This window comes from Neurospora tetraspora (assembly GCF_033439725.1).
Source record: "Neurospora tetraspora strain CBS 560.94 chromosome Unknown B0H65scaffold_6, whole genome shotgun sequence".
In the NCBI taxonomy this organism is placed as follows: domain Eukaryota; kingdom Fungi; phylum Ascomycota; class Sordariomycetes; order Sordariales; family Sordariaceae; genus Neurospora; species Neurospora tetraspora.
Window position 1 is genome coordinate 674,124 of NW_026944388.1, and position 15,372 is coordinate 689,495.

At 51.2% G+C, this 15,372-nt stretch overlaps 6 protein-coding genes across 6 annotated transcripts; all 6 read left to right on the forward strand.

Moving 5' to 3' along the window:
* The first annotated feature begins 198 nt into the window (after window positions 1–198).
* B0H65DRAFT_471577 (Zinc/iron permease) lies at window positions 199–2,389 on the forward strand. The gene is made up of 4 exons (XM_062827109.1): window positions 199–553; window positions 620–636; window positions 698–1,756; window positions 1,826–2,389. Exons 1-4 carry the CDS (start codon window positions 521–523, stop codon window positions 2,010–2,012), a joined length of 1,296 nt encoding a protein of 431 aa, XP_062679133.1. The 5' UTR covers window positions 199–520; the 3' UTR covers window positions 2,013–2,389.
* A 424-nt stretch (window positions 2,390–2,813) lies between these two features.
* B0H65DRAFT_471580 (uncharacterized protein) lies at window positions 2,814–4,045 on the forward strand. Its single transcript, XM_062827110.1, has one exon. It carries the CDS (start codon window positions 3,028–3,030, stop codon window positions 3,901–3,903), a length of 876 nt encoding a protein of 291 aa, XP_062679134.1. The 5' UTR covers window positions 2,814–3,027; the 3' UTR covers window positions 3,904–4,045.
* A 3,065-nt stretch (window positions 4,046–7,110) lies between these two features.
* On the forward strand, window positions 7,111–8,801 carry B0H65DRAFT_590387 (uncharacterized protein). Its single transcript, XM_062831068.1, has 2 exons — window positions 7,111–8,299; window positions 8,529–8,801. The coding sequence occupies exons 1-2, from the start codon at window positions 7,499–7,501 to the stop codon at window positions 8,694–8,696; spliced, it is 969 nt and encodes a 322-aa protein (XP_062679135.1). The 5' UTR covers window positions 7,111–7,498; the 3' UTR covers window positions 8,697–8,801.
* Window positions 8,802–10,016: 1,215 nt separating this feature from the next.
* Window positions 10,017–11,071, forward strand: B0H65DRAFT_510377 (uncharacterized protein; the record flags this gene model as incomplete). The annotated part of the gene is made up of 3 exons (XM_062828393.1): window positions 10,017–10,826; window positions 10,869–10,892; window positions 10,997–11,071. The coding sequence occupies 3 exons, from the start codon at window positions 10,017–10,019 to the stop codon at window positions 11,069–11,071; spliced, it is 909 nt and encodes a 302-aa protein (XP_062679136.1).
* A 615-nt stretch (window positions 11,072–11,686) lies between these two features.
* Window positions 11,687–13,019, forward strand: B0H65DRAFT_510378 (uncharacterized protein; the record flags this gene model as incomplete). The annotated part of the gene is given in 3 exon segments (XM_062828394.1): window positions 11,687–11,726; window positions 12,393–12,637; window positions 12,654–13,019. The coding sequence occupies 3 exon segments, from the start codon at window positions 11,687–11,689 to the stop codon at window positions 13,017–13,019; spliced, it is 651 nt and encodes a 216-aa protein (XP_062679137.1).
* Window positions 13,020–13,684: 665 nt separating this feature from the next.
* B0H65DRAFT_444230 (uncharacterized protein) lies at window positions 13,685–14,932 on the forward strand (the record flags this gene model as incomplete). Its single annotated transcript, XM_062825673.1, has 2 exons — window positions 13,685–14,518; window positions 14,759–14,932. 2 exons carry the CDS (start codon window positions 13,685–13,687, stop codon window positions 14,930–14,932), a joined length of 1,008 nt encoding a protein of 335 aa, XP_062679138.1.
* Between the last annotated feature and the right edge of the window lie 440 nt (window positions 14,933–15,372).

The following is a 15,372-nucleotide window of genomic DNA, read 5'->3' on the forward strand; positions in this document are numbered from 1 at the left end:
GTCGCAAAGGAAAGAGTCGCGGTTGGCGAACGCGTATCGTTAATTGAAAGCTCGGGCCACGATTGCCGATCTTCTCGGTTAAGGTTGTTAGCGTGGGCTGGGGCCCCCTGTTGTTACTGCTAAACGCATAGTAACAGCTTGATATCGGCTTAAGCGACAGATGATGCTGTGCTCTTGCGAGTTGACTGTGAAGCCAGACATGTCGACTTGATTGTTTCACAGTTCGGTAAGCAAAGACCCCTCATTAACTGAATTTGGTTGATTGCTTATCACTGATTCACGGGTTGTTCCTCTTTGGTGTCACTCCAAATATTTCTTTGAACAACATCATCCCTGACCTCGATTGTCCTCCCTCTTGGACAGCTCTCTTTCGTCCAGACCTCCTCCAGCTTGCGGCGCGCATTGAGGTCAAATCGTTATTCCCATGCGCCAATGACTTTACAGACAAACGACCGGTGTACATCTTAGTTCTTCCTCCTTATACAAGCTCCTGTCTGGTTCAAGCTTCACAACCTCCAACATGGGCAACTTGCTCATCCTCTTGGCCCTCTGTGTACGTCACTATTCTCTGCCCAATTTCCTCAGAAGCATGGCTGGAAGCTAACATATTCTCATACAGGTGGTCATGGCCTTGGCGTACGTCCATCCTCAATTGTCTTTGCCGTTGGGCGCAAACTGACATCGAACAACGAAATAGTTCCTTCTTCGCCGGCGCACTCCCCCTATCCCTGAGCCTATCGCAATCCCAGCTACGATTAATATCCAGTATCGGTGTTGGAATTCTTGTCGGCACATCCCTTATCGTCATTATCCCCGAAGGCATTGAAGCGGTCGCGACAACCAATACCGTCCAGCCGGCGCATTCGCACAATGCTGCTGCTGCGAGGCGCAGTCTCATGGGGGTCGGAGGGAGATCCCCGTCACAGACAGTCAACTGGCACATCTCAGGAAACCATCTGGAAGCCAGGAACGGCAATGGCGACGAGATTCCCCATATCAAAACACATAAGGTCGTAACCGCCGAGCAAATCCTCAAGAACCTCCGCAAGAAGAGGGATGAAGAACCAAAGGAAGACACAAAGTCCAGCTTCCAAAAGTCCACCAACCCCACCACCGAAAAGCATGATGACGATAACGACCACCACGAGAACGCCCTTCCGACATTCCAGATCGGTCTCTCCCTGACCCTCGGCTTCGCCCTCATGTTCCTCATCGACCGCCTCCCCCAACACGCCTTCTCTTCGTCCTCCTCCTCGACCCCGCAGACTCGACACATCTCTCTCGACAACCTCGAGACCTCCTCCATTTCCGAGTCTGTCCTCGAGGGACGTGATGGATCCTCCGAAACCGACGGCTTCCTGTCTTCCTTCCTCAGCCCCTCACCGAAACAAGCTCGCACGCTCGCAACGACGGTGGGACTGGTCATCCACGCCGCGGCCGACGGCATTGCGATGGGGGCCAGCGCCACGACGGAGGATATGCGCCTGGGTTTCATCATCTTCGTGGCTATCATGGTGCACAAAGCCCCGGCGGCTTTTGGGTTGACGTCGGTTTTGCTGAGGCAGGGGCTATCGAAGCGGGCAGCGAGGGGGCACTTGATCGTGTTTAGCGCGGCGGCGCCTGTGGGAGCGTTGGTGACGTATTGTATTGTTGAGCTGTTCCTAGGTGGGAGTGGTGGAAAGGTGGCCACGGAAGGTAGCGGAGGTGAACAGTGGTGGACGGGCATGTTGTTGTTGTTCTCTGCGGGGACGTTCTTGTGAGTTTGCCTACCTCCTTCTAGTACGTGAGAGATCAAGTTGATGACTGACTGACGAACGATATCTAGGTATGTGGCCATGCACGCCATGCAAGAAGATAGCAACTCCCACGATCATCACTCAAGCAGCAACGGATACGCAGATGGAAGCAGTTCGCAACAGAGGAGGCAGCCAAAGCCGCTGAGGGACACCATGTTTACTGTCTTGGGGATGCTATTACCGCTTCTCACGCAGTTTGGACATCATCATCATTGAGCATGATATCATCCATCAAAAGTTTGGTGTTTTATAGTTATACTTTATACTTTGTTTGGGTATGAAAAAGCGAACCATTTGTCTATTCACGTTCACAAACAAGCGACGCCCTGATTATATACCTTATTTGACTAGGGGACTGTTATCTACGGCTGTGTATAACGGAGGCTTGTGAGGTCCGTTGATTGTGCTTGCCAATTTGTTGTGATGCTTGTGGCCGGATTGAAAGAGAATCACAGTTGATCAAGCAGCTTGGGGATGGAAACCATATGCTGACAACCCAAGGAGAGCGTGAGAAGGGGGTATTAATAAGGGGAAGGACTAGGCACCACACTACACACTACACACTACACACTACACACTACACACTACACACTGTGACACTGAACCATCCATCCAACCAAGCTGCAGTCAAGGCTGGAGGTGCTGAAGTGCTTTTATAAGTAGTGTCCCACTCCTTGTCCTAATTTTTTCTTGAAGTAGGCTACGGCTGAGTTGGTTTCTTCCAAAGCGCGCGCGGAAAGCGGAATCTTTATATATACCCAAACGATCAACAAGAACTCCATCACGAAAACCATCTCTGTCATAACTCTCGGAGTATTCATTGAAAGCAGAAAGGTACGTCCGGTCATTGTTCCAAGAATGCCATAGCTAATAAAGGCCTTTACTTACACAAAGCCGCGGTAGATACCGGCATACTTAAAACTTCGAGGGTCACTACCCTCGACGACATCTACGTTCGACGACTTCCATCCTCGACGATCGTTTGCCCTTGGCGACCTTTATATACCTTTAACAACCATTCGAACTTGACACTCTTCACCTTCATCCAACATGTGCTCCACCGAGCTTTCGAGAAGCATGTTCATCTCCCAGGCGCAACCAGGTGCCTCGGATGCCTGGAAAACAGGCCTGGTCCCCAGCGCAGGAGGGAAATGTGGCGTATCCTCCGCGAAGGTGGCCACTACTGTAGCAGAAGTTTCCCTTCCTCTCTCTCCCAGCAGAGATCAGATGCATGGTTTACCGTGCAATCTTGACCATCACCTGCACCATCAACACATCCTCCAAAGAGCACCTCCACGACCAGCAGCCCAACCAAGCTTCGGAGCAGCTTGATCAAATCACCAGCCTTAAGAACCTCGCCTTGTCTTGCCGGCAGGTCCGCGACGAATTAGTCCATGAATACGTCGCATACGTCCTCCCGTTCACACAAATCCACCTAGGCAGCGCCTACCGGACGCCTACGCCTTCACCTCTGGCGTTGACCAACCACCGGATCTTCCAAGAGCTCCAGTCGTCTTCCTTCCTTACACAAAACATCCAACACATCAGCCTCCACTGGGGAGGCTGCACGTGCTCCGAGGACGGATCGCGTTTTCAAAAACAAATCGAACCTAGGGCCTGCCTCTTTTGGCTGACGGCGCTGCCACAGCTTAAGACCTTAGAGATAGTGTTCACCGACCCGTTCTATCTCCCCATTCAGCGGTTCACGAGCGCGAGCATGACAGGGCTGCCGGGGCCAGGTCCGGGTGTGGCCGAGGAGGCGGTCGAGGAGGCAGATGCGGAGTGGAGTGACAGTGACGACGGTGGTGCTCATGAACTCGTGGAATTCTTTTGCAGTTTCTGCTGGTGTGAAGGTCTTATGGCGCTGCCGCCGACTCTCGAGAAGGTGATCTTCCGGGTGTGGTGCCGTGAGGATCCCGATGACGAGGTTCACCCTGCTGCCGTTGATGAGACCTGGGAGGTCACAAAGTGGTATCGGAGGACGAGAGTCGCAGAGGAGCAGTATGAGAGGACTGGGATTTGGAAGAGAGTGAAGGAGGACCATGAGGATGGCGATGAGAGCGAGGTATGTTCTTGCCCTGCCTTACCTACCCTACCCCCTTTATAGGTTATTCCTTTTTTTTCCCTTTCGCGCTCCAGGCTGACGATGCGATGCGTTATCACTTTAGGAACCACAGGAGTACAAACTCGAGTATCACGTTGGTGCCATCGACGTCGAGTGGCCTTTGTCGGAAAGGATCTGAAGCACCACGCCTTCGGCGGTAAAGGGGGGAAGGGAGAGAGCGTTTTACGATTTTTCTGGGCAGGCTACAAGGTGGATGGGTAGGCTTGGCCGGCTAGTGGTTGGCCTTCAGGGGGGGGGGGGACGAAATATTTCTTACTACTGCTTTTCTTCTTTTCATTTCATTGGCCTTTAGGGGGGGACAAAATTTTCTTACTACTCGCTACTTTCTTTCTTTTTATTCCAAGTCTTTTTCTTATACCTTACCATGGCAGTTCTTCCGTCTTGATCTTCGTTTCTTTTCCCGTCACGCCCTCCATCGATATGTATACGACCAAACTGGTTCCGCATCAACTTCGGGAAGTTCGGCCGCACCCCTACCGACGAGGACACGGACAACACCCAGGAGATCTTTTAGCGACCTCTATATAGATACATTCGACAGTATTAACTTCCGTCAATCTTTACTCACCTTCGACAATCTTTATCCTCGACAGTTCCACCGTCGACGCCTTTTACCCCAGCTCGCGCTACGTCATCACCATCTCTTCAAATCTATCGATCCCTTTTCGATCCGTTCCCTTCCTCGCTTCATCGTGAAAATCCAGCACCACTCACGTCAGCTTAACTTTCCAGAACCCATCAAGTCGGTACCTCAAGGCTCAGCAAGTAATCCCGACGGGAGACTTGATCCAAGCAGCTAACATTCTCTCAGAAGAAATACCTACCCAAGATGTGCTTCACCAGCGAGAGCAAGTTCCCTATCCTCTCACTTCCCGCAGAGATTAGGGTCATGGTATACCGTGCGATGTGGACTCTACCCGTTGACCTTGGCCTCACCACCGCCCTTGAGTCCCTCGCTTCAACCTGCCACCAAATCCGCAACGAGGTACTTCACGAGTACATCGTGAACATCCTCCCGGCTACCCAGATCCACCTGGGTAGCAGACACAGAATCCTCCAAGGGGTCCGGGCATCTTCCCTCCTCACTCAGAACATACAGCATGTCAGCCTCCTCTGGGGCAGTTGCGTTTGCGCCCAGGACAGCAACTCTGACAGCAACTCTGACAGCGATTCGGACTCGCACCTTGACGACGACAATGACTCAAGAGGATCTCCATCAATTTAATCAGCAGCTCGAGATGATCACCGCCATCCAAAAGGTCGCTGGTGTCATCTTCATTAACCCGCCTCTAACCCACTTTTGTCCCACAGGCATTATCTCCTCAACCTACACTCGATCCTGATAATATGCCAACTCATTAACCACAGACTCCGGAATCCCCCAGACCCATCTACTACTCTCGCGGATCAACCCCTTTCAAAGAGGGTTTGGAAGCAGAAAGGCAATGCCAGGCATTGCATCGACTGCTTGGCCAATCGTCAACCAAAGTCAACAGCAACACTGCTGCCCAACGCCGCGAGGCTTCGATATGGCACGAAGTCAAGGACTACATCGAGGCTTCATTGAACAAGACTGGACCAACTAACACCCCCCAGTTACCACGCAAGTCAACTCGCAAGAGGCCGAGAGATGAGATACCGGAGATTATAGATGGCATGGAGATCAGTTTTAATTTTCAGTCTAGGTCTACGAACAGCACTTCCTCATCTTCACAGTCGACAGATAGCTCTAATGACTCCCCACCCTCCCCTTCCACGGGAAGAACCAAGCCAATGCAGCCATTCAGAGGGATCTCTCCCGTCGGCCCCGCAGACAACAAGCTTTCCAAGGGAGTTTGGGACAGTCTCGACGCTCGACAAGTTGCAGGACTGGAGCCATGCTCCAACTGTTACCGTAAAGTTGCGAGAGACGAGGCGCCCACCCGGCCGGACAAGCACACAATAGGATCTATATGACAGATGCAGACTCCCTGGTCGGGCGTGGGGGTCAGGAGTCTCTTACACATCCTCCCGGGCGCGTGCTACCCTCGCAGATTGAGGATATTCCTACAAGCGAGCGTGTAAAGGGTCTAGCTATGTTGGCCAGATGGCCACGGCCATAAAGGACATGATCGGAAGGGATGAAGCCCAGCAGGCGATGGTGGGTACGTCTGGCCATTTGTCTGAAAACCTTGTGCGAAATTGAGGTCTTTGTTTACGCAAAGCCGCGGTAGATACCTACCGGAATACTTTAACCCCCAAGTGACAGATGTAGCTCAAGTCCGAGTCCGATTCTCTTCCCCTATCAACTGCGTCAACTGGCGAGGTCCTGGCTAACGACCACGTCAGCGATCGATAAATAACGGCCCGCGAAGAAACATCCCAACCGTATCGTCAACAACCGGCCCGATAAGGAGATGTCGGGTATCAGGTTGTGGCTTTGACTCGAGACATCTGGACTACTGGAGCCGCAGGAGGAGAATCAGACGGAAACGAAGAACACGAACACAACAAAAGCCAACCCCACTCAAGACACTCAAGACCAAATTCACAACGACATACCCAACAAACATAAACTTGAATCGATGCGACAGGCCTTATCAAAAACACACTATTGTATATGTCAGAATACTGTCGGGGCGAGAGGAGCAAGTGAAGGACCGGTTTGAGAAGACCATGCTCCTTGTGGTTTGTTGGGACACATGCGGATCTTGATAAAGTTGGGGCCAGCAGGTTCGAAGACATGGGATGACATAGACAACTAGGTACCTCTCTACACATCCTGCCAGCCACAGGTTCGCCTACCTCTAGCGATTTCAAGGTGAAGGGGCTCGGTTCATCTGTCCGATAAGGTCATCCGATACTAGACCTGGACTGGAGGCGGCCTTCACTGGCCCTGCTAATGGATTTCCCATTCACCGGCACTCCGTTCTGGTATTTAGGGCTGGCCTGGCGTCCAATTCCCCTTCTTCCCTTAAACAACTTCAAAGTCAAGCCGATTTTCTGTCGCCGACTTGCCACCTTCAGCATTTCTCCAGTGTCTTCCTATCCAGGCTTTCGCGTCGCATCTTCCTACAAACTTCAACGACCTCTACCTCTAACGACCTTTACCATCGACAACTTCCTCCTTCGACAACTTCTACCTTCGCCACCATTTCCCTTCGCCAACATTTCCCTTCAACGACCTTGACTTTCAGCCACCTTGACTTTCAGCCACCTTTGCCCTCGACGACTTTTACCTTCGACAATTTCTACCTTCGCCAACATTTCCCTTCAACGACCTTAACTTTCAACGACCTTTACCCTCAAAAATTTCTTCCTTCGAAACAACTTCTACCTTCAACGACTTCGACATTCAGCGACTTCTACCTTCACTGATATCAACTATTGCCAACTTCTACCTTCGCCAACACTCCTTTCGTCGTCGGTATTTATCTTCAACGAGTTTACTTTCAACGACCTTTACATACCCTCACCATATTTCCCTTGACGACTTCTACCTTCGACGACTCTTTTTCTCGACGATCTTTGCCCTTGGCGAATTTTATATACACCTTTAACAACCATTCGAACTTGACACTCTTCATCTTCATCCAACATGTCCCTCTCTGTGGAACGCAAATTCCCCATCCTCCGTCTGCCCGCCGAGATCAGGCTCATGGTCTACCACCAGATCTTGACTCTCCCCATCCCGGAAATGATCTCCACTCTCACATCCCTCACTGCCTCCTGTCACCAAATCCGCGGAGAAGTACTCCACGAGTACTTGAACCACATCCTCCCCACCACCCAGCTGCACCTCTCTGCCTCCGCACCGCGTAAGCATCACCTCCCGGGGCCAGCTGAAACCCTGGAAGCACTCGAGGCCTCCCCATTCTTTAAGCAAAACATTCAACACGTCAGCCTCCAATGGGGCGGCTGTGTCTGTTCGCATGCACCTTGGTACATCGAAGACATCCAGGAGGCGGGCCTCGATTGGCTCGTGCAGCTCAAACAGCTGAAGACGCTGGAGCTGGTCTTCGTTGAGTCGCGATACCATGACATGCAGCGATTCACTCGGAACGGGTCGCTGCCGGCCCCGGCTGTGGACCAGGAGCATGAAGAGGGCGAGGATTTTGGTGGAGAGTGGGGTGAGGAGAACAATGAGCTGGAGATCATTGAGTTCATTTGCGGTGATTGCTGGGATAGACTCATGGCGCTGCCCCGGACTCTTGAAAAGGTCGTTTTCAAGGTGTGGGGTAGGGAGGATCCTGCTAACGCGCTTGGCATCCCTTATGTCAGAGAGACGTGGGAAGTGACGGAGTGGTATCATAGGATGAGAGTTCAGGAAGCGAAGTATCAGAGGAGGAGGATTGGCTATGAGGTGGCGGTGGAGGATGTGAATGTGATTAAGAACCAGGTATGTTCTTGCCCAGCACTACCTTGGCCCCTTTATGGGATATTCCCTTTTCCTTCTTTCGCGCTCAAGGCTGGATGGGAACTGACATTTCGGTGCGCCATCATTGTAGGAACCAACTTCGTACAAGATAGAGCATCACATCGGTTCTACCGATGTCGAGTGGCCTCTTTCTGAGATGATTTGAAGTACCATACCCTTCATAAGAATGTCTACGACTGGTTCCCATCAGCTCGACCATTTTGGCCGCATTATCAACATCATCAGCATTATCAGCACCATCAGCATCATCGGCATCAACATTATCAGCATCAACATCATAAGCATCAGCATCATCGGCATCAGCATTATCAGCATTGGAAGCACTGGAGAGCATTGGAAGCACTGGAGGGTGGCGTAAGGGTAATGATTGTTTTGGAGGTTTTGCGTTGATGAGGAATTTTGAGCGTAGCGAGGACCACCCGGAGGGGCTTCCACCGAGTGCCCACTGCAGATAGAAAGATAGGTAGGAAGAAAGAAGGAAAGTCAGAAAATTGGTAGCGCCAGCGAGTATAGCGCTGTCAAGTATGCCTCGAAAAAGATTAGAATGGTGCCTTCGCTTCTGACTGCAGAGTTCGTGGGCCGTAGGCTTGTCGACGGTGGCAAAATATTTCAGCAAGTTGGCAACAGCCCTCATGTACTCTTTGATGTGAGTCAAGTCAACAATATCGCTAATTGCCAAGGAAGTGCCTATCCTCATCAACACGACCTCTAACCACGTTACCTCCCAGCAGGCAATAGCAGACAAATCATGGTCCCTCTGAACTCCGAGTCTAACAACCTCCCATTAGCTTCTGCCCGGTACCCCGAAAATGACATCCAGCACCCGAGTCAAACACAGGACCACCTACTCAGCACCAAACCAATGTCGGTCAGCATCAGAACATTGTCGCCCAGGACCAGACAGGCATAATCCAGAATCATGCCAATGTTGAGTAGCTCACATGTGTCATCATACCGCTCAGGTCAAGGGGAGCAAGTGAAGGACCGGGTTGAGGATAGCACGGTGATTTGTTGGGATGAAAATCCTGCTAAGGTTAGAGCAGAAGTGAAGACCACGGCGATGACAACGGCAACTATATATCCTTCGAGCCACAGGTTCGCTTAGTATTTTCAAAGTGAAGGGGATTGGTACATTCGTCTTTCCAAGTCCAATGATACAAGACCTGGACTGGAGACGGCCTTCACCTGGCCTCGAAACTGGAAGCCTGGCACCTTGAATAGGTACCCGACCTCTTCTGCCACTCTTCAACCTTTGCCAAGGTGGCGACACTCCTTCACCTATTCACTGGGCTTCCAATTCACCAGCACTCCCTTCCAGTTAGTATTTATTGCTGCCCTGGCTGCCCTGGCCTCCATTTTTCCTTTTTCCTAACACCACTTCAAAGTCAAACCGAATATCTCTCGTCGACTTTTTACCTCCCATATTTCTCCAGTCTCCTTTACAGACTTCCTGTCACGTCTTCCCAAAAGTATCAACAAACACTACAATCGACGACCACTATAAACCGCCTCTTTCTTTCTATCGATCTTTGCGATCCATCCTCATCGCTTCATTGTGAGAACCCCTCCTCGCCATACCTGGACTTCCCATAGGTCGCCAAGTAGGTAAGCTCAGCAGGGGAATGCAATTCCGATATATGTTCTAAGCAGCTAACACTCTCTCAGGAGAAAATCCAACATGTCTGATAGCAAATTCCCTATCCTCCGTCTACCAGCCGAAATCCGCTTTATGATCTACCGGGAGATCTGGACTCTCCCGGCCGACCTCGACAGCGACTCCGACGGCGACTCCGACGGCGACTCCGACAATGACTCCGACAGTCAATCCGACAGCGACTCGGACTCGAACTCGGACTCGGACTCGGAGGATGTCGATCAAGTCAACCAACAACTCGTGATGATCACCACTATCCAAAACCTCGCCATCACCTGCCGAAAGATCCGCGAGGAACTTATCGACGAGTACTTCACTCGCATTCTGCCCAAGACCCAACTCCATCTGGGCAGTGTTTACCCACCCCTTCGCTCTCTCTACCGGTGCCGCGGCCCTGCTCATCGTCCTCCCAAATTATCGCCTCTAGCCCTAACCAACTACGAAATCTTCGAGGTGCTCCAATCCTCGTCGCTTTTTACCGACCATCTCCAGCACGTCAGCATCCACTGGGGTGGCTGTTTGTGCTTTGGGGGCTCGAGATACCAAATTTCGATCCGGCCTCACGGCCTGGACTGGCTGGCAGAGTTGGAAAACCTCAAGACAGTGGAGGTTGTGCTTACTGATGATATGGTAGCTTGCGACAACTGCTCTTCAAAGCTCCTGATGTTGCCAAGGACGCTGGAGAAGATCTTATTTCGGGTGTTTATCAGTGACGTTGTTGTTGAAGAGTATGAGGCGCAGCTGAGGGAGTGGTTTTGGGGGCAAAGGCCTAGCTTTTTGGCGTACATGGCGGCGATGGAGGAGGAGGAGGATCTGGATGCCCCTGATGGAAAGGTATGTGCGTCTAGGTACAAGGAGTACTTGGCGGCGATGGAGGAGGAGGGTATCCCTGAGAGGAAGGTATGTTTGTTCCTTACCCACCCCTTTATCGGGGGTTGTTTCCTTCTTCTTCTTCACGCTCAAAATGTTCGAGACTGCTCAGCTAACGCGTCGATGTCACTTAGGAATTGGTTTCACACAAGATTGAGCACCACATTGGTGCTATTGAAGTCGAGTGGCCTTTGTCGGACACAGTTTGATTCCTAGAGGAACATATCTGGATGGTTTTCTGGGAGAGAAGGGGAAGAGTTGACGAGAGAAGGCGACTCCCCTGCGGTACAGAAGCATGGGCGCTATTTCAGTCCATGGAAAAATCATGTGCTGGTTACACATCTCGGCCACCATGAAGGCATGTTCGACAGAAGCTTTATGCAGCGATATAGTGGCAGGGTCGAGAGCTTTGTTTAGGGTGCCTGTCCGTCCTGGAATTGAGATATCATGAGACGGGGATTCAAAAACGGGATTGAGAGGTAGAGGTACTCGATTTGATTGTAGGATTAGAAACCAATAATGATTCACTTGGGCATTTCGAGTACAATAGTGTTGGAGGTCCTGAGGGAGGAGGAGGAGAAGGGGATTCGGCTGCTGTACAGATGCATGGATGCCATTTGAGTCCATGGACAAGTTACCGTATAATTCTGGGAAACTCAATTTCCAGGTTGCAGGGTTAAAGGTGTCCGACAAACCACGTACATGCTCATGGCAGCCGCCAAACGCAACTGGCTGGCCTATAACCCTGCGTGTGCCTTGCAACCTGGAAATTGAGTTTCCCAGAATTATACGGTATGTCTTGAATGCACACCTCATGCACCAACATGACTAAGCTCCCGGCCCGCTGGAAGACACTGACTAATGGTGAGGAATTTCCTTTTCAGGAAAGCACGATGGATGAGAAAAGGAAGGTGGGGAGAACAAGAGGGAGAAGGAGAGGGGAGAGGAGAGAAGAGGGGTAGAAAAAGGGAAAAAAAGGTGAAATTCTCCGACGTCCCTCAATTTTCCTCTTACAACCAAACATCACCAGTTCACCACCACAACGCCCATCACCACCACGGACGCACGACGACCATCGGCCATCACTCTCCCAAGTCTACCAAATCGACCAATGTTTCGCGGACAGAAATCCCTTGAAGATTGTCCCCTGTCGAATTGGCAAGCCCGACGCGCAAAGTACGGTGTACGCAACCACTCAGGACAGAGCTCTACGTCGCTTCCCGGAGCCAGGACGAATCCCTCTTCTCGACCGCGGCTGGGGATTCCAGGAACGCATGCTCCCGCCTATACTGCTGCATTTCGGGGGCGAACAGATTTACTGGGAGTGTTGGCACCACGCAATATCCGAGGCACATCCGATCAAAAACAACTTTATGTTGGTTGAGAGTTCATACACACCCTTGGCAAAGCACCGGTTTCTCATCAATGCTCTTAACGGCCCAGGGCAGAAGAGCAAAAATGGGGCCGATTCGCCTTTTTCTGATTCAACTTCCGACCCAACGCTCCTCAAACTCTGCCAATACTGGCAAGACATCCTAATCAATTATACCATCACCTCGCTAACCCTCTCCTCCGACCGGCTCATCGCCCTGGCGGGCGTCGTCCAAGGCATCAAAGACCACACCGGTCTCACATATCTCCAGAGCTCGGGCACGTGGAAGCAGTTCTGGCCACTGGACCTCCTCTGGAACTTCGGGCAAGTCCTAGCGCTGCGTTTCCCCTCCGACACTGGCGCGCCGTCGTGGTCGTGGGCGGCAACGGAAGGGGCCAAAGGAGTTTCAGATTGGGAAGGCGATTGACTGGAGGGATCTCACGGAAGACACTCTGGGATATGTGGCGCGGCTTGTTGGGTATAAGGAGGAAGGACAGGAAAAACAACAAGAGAACGAACCAGAAGTTCCAACATCGGAACCCCACAAGAAAAAGACAAGAACTATCGTCCTCGTCAAAGGCCACGTCAGAAACGCCGTGGTCTGGAGTCCGTATCCAGGGTGGGGCGAGTATCGCGTGAAACCGGAAGGCAAGAGTGAGGGAGTGGTAGTTCGTTGGGATAAATACCAGACTGAGGAGAACCTCGAGGGGGCAGACCAAGATGATGAAGACTTTTATGGATCAAAGTCGTGCGGCTCTCTCAAGCTTTTGCTCCTGCTTGGATAGGGCAAAAAAGCGGACAAATACGGCACAGGAATGGGATTGATTCTTAAGCGGGTTGTAGAGTCAGAGCATGATGATGGTGTTGGCGGTGCTGAAAGAGGAGGAGGAGGAGGAGAGGAAAAGGCGGCCCCATTGCTTTACAGGCGCGTGGGCATGTTTTATCCACATGGATATCCGAGCCATGATCCCGAAGAGAATTTGTTTGATGGGAGTGAGGGAGAGGAGGTGGTTCGTATTTGCTGAGTGGTGTGCGGAGGATCATCTATATATTGACACCTGAATATCCTGTTCTTCCGCGTCAGGCTGTTGCCTGCCAGTTTCGAGGGCGTGGCAGCAGTCGTCACACACCTGACAGCAAACTGAAATTCGTCTGATCTAGTCCTCAGACACTCCATCAAAACTGGACAAACAAATCTATGGCACGCCCCTTTCTCTGCCCCGCGCTCTGCTCCTACGGTCCCTCTTCCTGCGACGCGAAGGCTTCCCCGCCAGTTTACTCTCAACAACCTGAAGGGCGCTTTTCCCTGCGCGGCACTCCGTTATCACGACCTTCCCCTTCTCCTCGCCCGGCATCGAAGGAAACCGCGACAGCCGCCTCAAAGGTCCGGTATGCACAGCGTTTATCCAGCGTGTATTCGCAGCTGCTAACCCTCTCGCAGCTGTTCAGCATGGCCTCAGAATCCAAGCCTCCGCTCCTGGCTGCGCCGCTTGAGATTCGACACATAATATACCGTTATGTTTGGACGATCCCAATTGACGCAGATAAGCATCTCGAGCGGTATTTTCCCAGCTGCTTGAACGAGAATTACTTCAAACTCCAGTTTGGGCAAATCCACGCCCTGGTCTCAATCTGCCAACAGATGAGGGACGAAGTTCTTGCGGAATACTTCCCTCGGACTCAAGTCTATCTTCGATCGCACCACCGACACGTCTTTGATCGCCACCGCCTGCTTTCAGGTTACTATGAGTCGCACCGCGGTCATTTCTGGGATCAGGAGTCGCACCGCAGAGGTTTTGATCTGCGATCGCAAGTTCGCAATGGGCGTCCTCACTTTGACGCCATCCACTACATTATACGCCCCCCCCTCTTCACTCAAAATACCCAGCATGTCAGCCTTTTGTGGAAGAGGTGCTTCTGCCCTAAAGATATGACCCCTGAGGACATAGAGACCAGCGGTTACCACGCGCCTCTGGACTGGCTGTTGAAACTGGGCCAGCTCAAAACCCTCGAACTTGTCATCGCCGATCCAGACATACGCACATTCGAGGCTCTCAGGATGCTCGGATACGGCACATGGACCAGCCTGGCGCGGATTTTACCCTGTCGTAACTGCTTTTCTAAGCTTTTGAGGCTGCGCAATCTGGAGAAGGTTGTTTTCAAACCGCTGTTCGACGATCCAACCGTGGGACACATACAGGGACCTGAAGTGAACAGACCAAATTGGGTTGCGAGAATCAAGAAAGAAGTGTCGGATACGATACTTCGTAAGGATCCAAACCAGGTATGTGTATCTCGCCAGTTCCATTTTCTCCTCTGTGTGGTAGTGAACAGTGACTACCTTAACAATTTCTGATGCGTTGATTTAATATAGGGAGAGCAGCAGCCACTCTACGTTATTGAGCAACACATTGGTGCTATCAACATTGAGTGGCCTCGATCATTCAGAATCTGACGTGATAGTTGTTCTATCTTCTTCGGGTCTCTTTGGCTACGGGCAGGCCTTCTGTTGTCGGATTTTTAGCTGGCATCATATGTGGTACACAAGGGCGTATCTTTGGGGTCCTTTGGCGTTGCAGGATCTTGGGAAAATGGCATGGAGGAAGGAATATCTGACTTGGTTGATGCTTACGAGGTTGAACGAGATGACCACAGGCAATGGGTTCGTATACGAGTGAGATACACGTCGTACCAATAAATACCCTTTTGCATCTCGAGAATTCCAAAATACCTCTATGCTTCTAGTATTGACCACCTGTAATGTAGAAAATGGGGAGATAACTTTTACCGATGTGCAATCTAATGTTGGTTTTTTTGTTATAGGTAGGTAGCTTGGTACTCCTGGTATTTTGGACGGGATCTATACCGAGCTATCCCAAACCTTATGAGGACGTACTGAAATGATTAAGTAGAGGTACGGATCGGCAATGCATCAACAAGAATTTGATATGATATATTCAACATCGGAATCAGCATATTCAAAATGGAGCAGGCTTTGGTTGTAGAGCGAAACATATGAATTAAATATGAAAAGACCTAGGGAAGTTGACCCGAGGTCTCGAGCTAACAAACAAGCCAGACCAGTATTGGACTGTAATTATTGGTCACTAGGCACACCCGCAGGTTATCTTGATATCG